At 43.9% G+C, this 9626-nt stretch overlaps 1 protein-coding gene across 1 annotated transcript in view; it reads right to left on the bottom strand.

Moving 5' to 3' along the window:
* Positions 1 to 896: 896 nt before the first annotated feature.
* Positions 897 to 9626, bottom strand: part of alx1 (ALX homeobox 1) — a gene marked incomplete at both ends in the record, with an annotated part of 31978 nt that continues 23248 nt past the window's right edge. Inside the window, one exon of the mRNA XM_080475705.1 lies at positions 897 to 1235. Within this exon, the coding sequence (XP_080331831.1) occupies positions 897 to 1235 (339 nt within the window). The remainder of the gene's footprint in view (positions 1236 to 9626) is intronic.

Raw genomic sequence — 9626 nt, 5'->3', positions numbered from 1 at the left:
TTTTAAATGAAAGTACACTGTTATTGTTTCAGAAAAGCTTCACTTTTACACGGCAACATTTTGTTTTGGCAAACTATGTCCATTTCCTTGGAAAATGCAGGAACTCTGAAAACGATATGGTCAGCATGTTAGGCCACGAGTTCATGCTGTTGGTTTGTGTTTGTAATGAAACGCAAACAAGCACAGAGAGAACGACACGCTATAAAAATTAACATTGGGAGTACACAGACATTCATATGGACAAACGACCAACTTGAATTGTTATATCGGTGACTGTCAACTATAAAATGACCAAGTCCCAGGAGAAGTCCATCTGCTCTTGCATGTGCAGAAGGGCCATTTACTTCAGCTGTGGAGTGTATGTGCTTCAGCAGTGTTTCAGAAATGGACTTGGGGCGTTTTCAAAGTGTCTCCAAGCACCGTTGTTGTGTAAACTGAAAATGCAACAAAAGATTTCTATTTTCACTTGAAAACATTGCAAGGCCTCCGACTTTCGTTTGCCAGTATGTCACCACAAAAGATGCACGATGATACACTTTAATGTAAACCTTTAAACTGAGTAACTTCAAGACACGAATGAATTAAATGTCCCACCTACTTTCAAGACATAAAAAAAACTTTGACCCCTTAAAATCAAGAGGGCTTTGGGACCCCCCCCAACAATCCTTGGGGCCCTGGATGGGAATCACTTGACTAGATGACATCCTGGTATTTTTCCACCTTTGTAGCATCATAACAGTAGATCTAAATAGTAGGGCAGTCGTTAAGAGTTTCACTGTGAATGACGAACAAATCATTTTTGATATGATATTGGACTCTATGGACACTTCCCACACAATGTAAACACTGGAGAAAGCTTTGTTAAAACAGGATCCAGATGTTGGTAGAAGCCCAGCTCACATGGCCCAGGAGATGTTAGCTGCATGCTCTTTGGCCTTCATGCGCAAAACTGCGATACTTGAAGAACGCCGCTCAAACTCAGGCTTGGTCTCGAAGGCAGGGTGGCTGTTGGCGGCTGTCGTGAGGAGCGAATCCGTGCTGAGGAAGTTGTTGAGGGAGACATGGTTAAACTGGTTCTGCTGATTGGGGAAGGCCATGTAGCCGTGGTCGGCAGTGGCTGCAGCAACCGAGCGCGGCGAGTAGGAAGTGAGGCAGGGGGGTGAAGCCCGCGGCAGCATGCAAGAGGACACCATGGAGCTGCCTGCAGCTTGGCTTGGCCACAGGTTATTGGGGATCTGTTGAGGTGAACAGGAATAGGGTGTGTTAAGACTGAACAAAGGACCAATGCTACATTTAGAGGCAAACAAAAATGTGTAGAAACACTCACTCAGCAAACATTTTCTAACAATCTTATACATTTAGGAGAAGTGTAAAATTGAACATTTTCCATCTTTCATTGGTTTTGGTGCTCAGAGCAGGTGAGCGGTGCTCAGAGCAGGTGAGCGGCTAAAACCAACTACTGGACGGAAAGAACCGGATCCTAAACCCAAAAGGTGACTGCCTTCCAGTTTCTCTCTGTTTTAGCTCCTATTAGCTCCTGTCTCGTCATGGCTTCCCCCTCCTCTCCTCCTAATGTCAGATGTTTAGCTCCACCTCCACCTCAGTTACTGACTCAGGGACCTGTGACCTGGAGCTTTATTGTAGCACTTGAGGCGAGGCTGAGTCAGCTTGAGGAACGTCTCCTCTCTGTCCATCTTAGGGCTAGCCCTGTAGCTAGTAGGCAGCCGCCAGGTTTAGCTGGAGTGGAGCGTTCTAGCTTAGCAGCGCAGGTAGCTGCTAACTTTAACCCCCCCTCAGTGGCCCCCGAGCAGCCGGGGGAACAGGGCAGTTGGGTGACTGCCAGGGGTAAACGTAGCAGCAAGAAGTCTACCGGACACCCCCGCTACACCCCGCAGGCCTCCGTCAGTGTCTCCAATATGTTTGCCCCACTCAGCAGCACGCTGGTTGAGAAGGACACGCTGGTTGAGAAGGACACGCTGGTTATTGGCTCCACAATAGTGAGACACGTTAACCCAGGACAACCAGCGGCCACAGTTAGCTGCCTGCCTGGGGCCAGAGCAGGCGACATAGAGTCCCAGCTAAAGCTAATGACCAAGAGTAAACGGAGATTTAAAGGGATTATAATCCACTGCGGTGGAAACGACGTTCGCCTGAAGAAGTCTGAGGTCCTCAAAGCTAACGGAGAGTCAGTGTGCACATACGCGCGGACCATTTCAGACGAAGTAGTTTTCTCTGCCCCCCCCCCCCCCCCTCCCAAACCTCATCAGTGACCAGATGTTTAGCCGCACGTCATCTTTTAACCGCTGGCTGTCAGGGTGGTGTCCCAGTAACTCGGTAGGCTTCATTAATAACTGGAAGTCCTTCTGGGACAAGCCTGGTCTCATCAGGAGGGACGGCATCCATCCCACGTTGGATGGAGCGTACCTCTTATCTAGAAACAGAGTTAAAAGCTTAGCTCCTCCATCCTGACGTAGCAGAGTGGGGACCAGGCAACAGAGTTAAAGGCTTAGCTCCTCCATCCTGACGTAGCAGAGTGGGGACCAGGCAACAGAGTGGCAGTCCTACACGCCTCTCTGAGTTTCCCTCTGGGCAGTCACCAACCATAGCTAACTTAGTTAAACATCCCATAGAGACTGTGTCTATCCCTCGGACCACCACAAGTATAAAACTATCTAAACCTAGGAAAACTACTTCTAATGACTACAAAAACTTCATCCGTATCAAGTGTGAAACTAGACAAAATCAAGACAAACAAATGAGATGTGGTTTCCTAAACATGAGATCTTTATCATCCAAAGCTCTTCTAGTCAATGATCTGATAACCGAACACAACATTGATCTCTTTGGATGAACAGAAACCTGCTACGTAAAGATGAGTATGTTAGTCTAAATGAAGCCTCCCCTCCAAGTCATACTAACACTCAAATAGCTGGTGGAGGTGGTGGAGGAGGGTGGAGGAGGGTGGAGGCAGCCATCTAGAACTCTCACTTACTAATTAATATTAACCCAAAACCCAACTTTAGTTCTTTTGAGAGTCTGAGCATGACCATGCCACACCCGTCAAATAAAATAGTAAATTCTGTAGAATCTGTAATCATTTCTCGTCCTCCTGGACCTTCTTCAACTTTTCTAACTGAATTCTCTGAATTGTTGTCAGATGTAGCCCTGACTAAAGATAAGGTTATCATGGTAGGAGACTTCAATGTTCATGTTGACCTAGAAAATGATAGTTTCAGTGCAGCTTTAGATCTACACTTGACTCTCTAGGTTTCTCTCAGGTAGTAGACGGGCCTACCCATAAACATCTCCACACCCTAGACCTTATTCTAACTTATGGTTTGAATATCGAGCATCTGACCATCTCTCCTCACTATGATTTCCTGTCAGATCACTTCTTAATAACCTTTGACTTTGTTCTAAATAGTTCTAACCCTCCGGTTAAAGCCGTGTTAACCAGGTCTCTCTCTGATAACATAGTAACTAAATTCAAGGAAAGAATTCCCTCTGCTATAGAATCAGTAGTGGATCTTCCTGACCCGTATACTGTTGCTAGCTCAGACATTGAATACCTAACAAACAGTCTGACAGATATGCTAAAAACAACGCTAGACGACATAGCTCCTCAAAAAATGAAACTGAAAAAACAGGAAAAGTCATCCCCATGGTTTAACTCATCAACCCGCCAGCTTAAACAACGCTCCCGCAGATTAGAAAGAACTTGGCGTTCAACAAAAACAGAGCTAGATTATATAGCCTGGAAGGATAGCTTCAAAACTTATAAGAAAGCTCTGAGTAGAAGTAGAACTAATTACTACTCATCCTTAATAGAGGAAAACAAAAACAACCCTCGCTTTCTTTTCAGTACTGTAGCCAAACTGACCAAGAACCAAAATAGTGTTGAGCCCACCATTCCTATCAATATATGTAGTGAGGACTTCATGAAGTTCTTTCAAAATAAAATGACAAGGCTTAGGGATAACATCCATCAAACCCTACCGTCCGTTAGCCCCATAACAGAGGAACTGGTTAAACCTAACAGTCATCTGGAATGCTTTCAGCAAATACAACTAGTCCAACTAAACTCCCTTATTTCTTCTGCTAAACCAACTACTAGCCTGTTGGACCCAATTCCTACTAGAATTCTGAAAGAGGCACTGCCACTAATTAATAATTCTATACTCGCAATTATTAACCAGTCTCTACCAATAGGCTATGTGCCCCAATCCTTTAAACTAGCAGTTATTAAACCTCTCATTAAGAAGCCAAACTTAGACACAAGCCTTCTCTCAAACTACAGGCCGATCTCCAACCTTCCTTTCCTGTCAAAGGTTCTGGAGCAAGTAGTGGCTAAACAACTCCAGGATTATCTGCAGGAGAATAATCTGTTAGAGGACCTTCAGTCCAGCTTCAGAATGAACCACAGTACAGAGACTGCTCTGCTAAAAGTTACTAATGACCTTCTAACGGCCTCAGATAGAGCTCTTCTATCTGCTTTACTTTTTCTGGACCTTAGTACTGCATTTGATACTGTCCATCATAATATACTCTTAAGGAGATTAGAAGATGCCGTCGGCATTAAAAACTTAGCCTTAAACTGGTTTAAATCATATTTATCTGACCGCTTTCAATTTGTTCATGTAAATAACAAATCTTCAATGCATGAACGGGTCCTGTGTGGAGTACCACAAGGCTCCGTCCTCGGACCCATATTGTTTAATCTCTAGATGTTACCACTCGGAAATATAATTAGGAAACACAACATTAACTTTCATTGTTATGCAGATGATACTCAGCTCTATTTATCAGTTAAAGCCAATCAGGCCGACCAACTTGTTAAACTAGAGTCCTGCCTCAGGGACGTTAAGTCCTGGATGTCTATCAACTTCTTAATGCTCAACACATCCAAGACTGAGGTTCTAATCCTAGGTCCTAAAAAGCTCAGGGATTACTTTTCAGATAGTCTGATTACCTTAGATAATATTACCTTAACCTCTAACAGTGATATTAGGAACCTGGGTGTTATTTCTGATCAGGATCTGTCCTTTATGTCCCATGTTAAACATGTCTCCAGGACAGCCTTCTTCCATCTAAGGAATATTGCAAAAATGAGAAACTTCTTGTCCTTCAAAGATGCAGAACAAATGCTTCCTGCCTTTGTGACTTCAAGATGAGATGATTGTAACTCCCTAATGTCAGGATGTCCAAACTCCTCTGTTAGGATCTTCCAGCTAGAGCAGAACGCTGCTGCAGGTTTACTAACCAGAACTGGAAGAAGAGAGCACATCTCCCCAGTCTTAGCATCCTTACACTGGCTTCACATCAAATCTAGAATAGAATTCAACATCCTTCTGATCACATCTAAAACTCTTCATCACCAGGCTCCGTCCTATATGGAGAAACTTCTAGAAGGGTCTCACCCTCCACGAGCCCTTGGCTCTGAGGATACAGGACTGTTGGTAATCCCTAAAGTCCTTCAAAGTAAAAGAGGAGGCAGGAGTTTCAGCCATATGGCTCCTTTACTCTGGAATCAACTAGCAGCCTCGGTCCGAAGGGCCCACACCATTAGTTTATTTAAGAGGAGACTAAAAAGCTTCCTCTTTGATAGAGCTTCTCATTAGGAATAAAATAGGAGCACTAAGTAGAGCTGCTCTAGGCCTAGACTGCTGAGGGGATTTCCTCTCTCCCGTTAAAGGGAGGAACTCTACATTTGGAGCTTCTGTTTCTTGTCTTTCTTTCTTTCTCTCTGTGTAACAACATTACTGGAGCCACCAGATCCTGACAGGAGGGGAGCAGGATCCAGGGGATCAGACCCAAGACTCCCAGAGTGGAGTTACCACGGTCCTACTACCCCACCCCCCCACAGCACCGGGACCCCCCCACAGCACCGGGACCCCCCCACAGCACCGGGACCCCCCCACAGCACCGGGACCCCCCCACAGCACCGGGACCCCACCGCAACGGCACGGCCCTTAAACTCCAGACTGAGATTAGTTCATCATCAGACCAACGCTCATCATAGACTTTTCTTAGTATTTGTACTTCTCTGGCCTGTCTGCCTCTCTCTCTCTCTCTCTCTCTCTCTTCTATTCCTCTCTCTCTCTCCCTCTTCTATTCCTCTCTCTCTCCCTCTTCTATTCCTCTCTCTCTCTCTCTCTCTCTCCCTCTTCTATTCCTCTCTCTCTCTCCCTCTTCTATTCCTCTCTCTCTCCCTCTTCTATTCCTCACTCTCTCTCTTCTATTCCTCTCTCTCCCTGTCCTATCCCATGTACTTCTCCCCCCAACCGGTCAAGGCGGATGCCCCCCCCCCCCCCCCCCCCCCCCCTTCCAGAGTCTAGGCTCCGCCCCCTTTCTTCCTGAAGAGGGACTTCTTATGAACTGTTCTTCCTGAGAGGGAGTTCTTCCTGGTTTCCACTGTTGCTTGTTCCATCTGCTGCTCTGGAAGGTTTAGTTGGGTTCTGTTGTTCTCTATCATTGTAAGAGGTTCTGGAAGGTTTAGTTGGGTTCTGTTGTTCTCTATCATTGTAAGAGGTTCTGGAAGGTTTAGTTGGGTTCTGTTGTTCTCTATCATTGTAAGAGGTTCTGGAAGGTTTAGTTGGGTTCTGTTGTTCTCTATCATTGTAAGAGGTTCTGGAAGGTTTAGTTGGGTTCTGTTGTTCTCTATCATTGTAAGAGGTTCTGGAAGGTTTAGTTGGGTTCTGTTGTTCTCTATCATTGTAAGAGGTTCTGGAAGGTTTAGTTGGGTTCTGTTGTTCTCTATCATTGTAAGAGGTTCTGGAAGGTTTAGTTGGGTTCTGTTGTTCTCTATCATTGTAAGAGGTTCTGGAAGGTTTAGTTGGGTTCTGTTGTTCTCTATCATTGTAGGAGGCTCTGGAAAGTTTAGTTGGGTTCTGTTGTTCTCTATCATTGTAAGAGGTTCTGGAAGGTTTAGTTGGGTTCTGTTGTTCTCTATCATTGTAAGAGGTTCTGGAAGGTTTAGTTGGGTTCTGTTGTTCTCTATCATTGTAAGAGGTTCTGGAAGGTTTAGTTGGGTTCTGTTGTTCTCTATCATTGTAAGAGGTTCTGGAAGGTTTAGTTGGGTTCTGTTGTTCTCTATCATTGTAAGAGGTTCTGGAAGGTTTAGTTGGGTTCTGTTGTTCTCTATCATTGTAAGAGGTTCTGGAAGGTTTAGTTGGGTTCTGTTGTTCTCTATCATTGTAAGAGGTTCTGAGATGTTTGTTGATGTGATTTAGAGCTTTACAAATAAAATTGAATTGAATTGAATTGTTTATTTATGTGTAATTCTTTTTTCTTTTCAAAGACTATGACAATTGTGTTTGAGTTGTGTGAGATGGAGGGACAAGTTAATTTAAAAAAGCTCAATTTTTAACACATGGGACAAAGTACTGTATGTATTGCATGCCTGCCTGTTTGTTTGTTTTCTTTGAGCTTTGGGTATATCAATATATATATTTGCAGTATTGTCCACCACCTGAGACAGGTATTGCTCATGATGTTTGTGGACGGATCACCTTAAAGCTTCATGAGGTTTAAAGGCCTTAGTATCATCAGCTCACGTTCACAAGTCAATTCAACAAGAGAATTTCTTTGAAGGGGAACTTTAAACCAATGAGAAACCAATGAGGAAAAACATTTCTGTACAATCTAAAAAACACTTTGGTTTCAAAATGTGACACTTCCCCATGTCTGTAAAGATTCACAGCATTTATGGCCACTTTGCATAAAGTAAATGAGTTTTTGAACCACGCATAATAAACATTTCAAACCATAAGTACAGTTTTTAAAACAACGGGTATTGAAAGGGACATGTGGTTGTTTTTATGGTTTGCAAAGTGCTGAGATTTGCTCGTGAAGTTCTTCAGTGAGTGCACTTTTCCAGTTGTAATTCCAGTAATATGAGGCTCATATTTTTCAGTTTAAATAAACCTGAAGCGATTAACTGATTTATTACCTCAGTTTAGCATCAAGACACCAACAGATAAAAACACAACCAACCATATAATTAGAAATAACCCAACTATATACACAAGTATACACACGTCAGATTGGCTATTTCTCATATACTGGGAATTCGGCTTATTTATCTTATTTTTCATCGATTGCAATTAAAATTAAAAAAAGAAAAGTTTTCAGGAAAAGTGTTCCTTTCAATATGTTGAAAAAAAAGCGACTGAACTAAAAAATCCTCTCTGTGAACTGTTGCCTGGCTTGGTCAATTATATGTGAAATACAGCAGTGCAAGGTTCAGGCAAGCCACTTTTACAAAGAGAAACCCAACAATTCCACATGAGTAAGCATAAGTGACTGTGGAAAGGAAAAACTCCTGTTTTTCTAGGAAGAAACCATTGCACAACCTTTGCAGGAGGATCAGACTATGAACTTAGAGTTCCACTGTCAGAGATTCTGCAAGAAGAAGGAGAGAGAGCGCAGACTACATGATGTTAGTGACATGTAATAGTGGCACATTGTAAGTGAGAGAAGCTCAATGTAGGGCCTCCAGCAGTCTTAAGCCTAACATTCAAAGTAGAGACGGTATCAGCCTCCTTAACTGAAACTAGGAGCTGATTCCACATGAGAGGAGCCTGATAGCTGGAAGCTCTGCCTCCTATTCTCCTTTTAAGCCTCGGTTCCACCGCACAGTACATGCCGGAGCGGGCGAGACGGTACGGTAAGGCAAAGCGTACCCAGAACCAACTCTCTTGCTCTGTTCCACCACAGAGAGCATAGTTAGAATGTGGTGGGTTTTGAACGACGCAGGTATGTGATGTCATTACGCAACAGTAGTCAGGTAAACAGCAGGAAAGCTCAGAAGGCCATCCGAGTAAAGCCACGAGCCTCCTTTCTCTGTCACACAGAGGAAGTGTTTCTCATACTGAACAGCATCGTGCAGCTCCCGCTGAATCTCCCCCTCCCTTGTAATGGGGAGGAACGTCTGCAACTCGTCAGAGGACCGCAGTGCTGCGGAGCATGACCACATTTCAGTTACCTGAGTCAACAAAACAACCAGTGTGCACAAAGTGAATGTAAACAACAATGACAGGGTTTACGGCTGATGAGATATTTAAATATGGCTGCTTTTCCAGAGTGACGATCGTCACTACTAATCAGCGGACGGCTGCGTTGTCACTCCTCCTTATGAGACCCGTTCCGTACTGCTCCGTACCTCAGTGGAGAGGTGATGAAATATTGGAACTGGTGGTTCCGTTTTTTTCTTTACCATCCTCAACTTTCGTTGTGGGGCCGCACGGAAATTCGTCTCACCCCGTTCAGTCCTGGAATTAAGAGCTTTAAAGGCGAAAAGAAGAATTTTAAATTTTATTAATAATCCTAGATTTAAGAGGAAGCCAATGAAGAGAAACTAATGTTGGAATGATGCGATCTCTCCTTCTAGTTTTTTTCAGGACTCTCACCGCAGCATTTTGAATCAATTGAAGACTTGTTAAGCAGTTATTGGGACACCCTGATAATAAATAAAAGAAATGATAAATGGACACATTCAGCGCCTTTTCACTGACAACAGCCCCAAACTGCTCCACATGCTTTCATTCACCCAGTCACACACCATTGGCAGCTGCAGCCATACAAGGCGCTGTCACTCCAATGGGGGCACTTTGGGGTTCAGTGTCTTG

This window comes from Lipophrys pholis (genome assembly GCF_963383615.2).
Source record: "Lipophrys pholis genome assembly, chromosome: 11".
In the NCBI taxonomy this organism is placed as follows: Eukaryota; Metazoa; Chordata; class Actinopteri; order Blenniiformes; family Blenniidae; genus Lipophrys; species Lipophrys pholis.
This window is presented reverse-complemented; position numbering and strand designations above follow the sequence as displayed.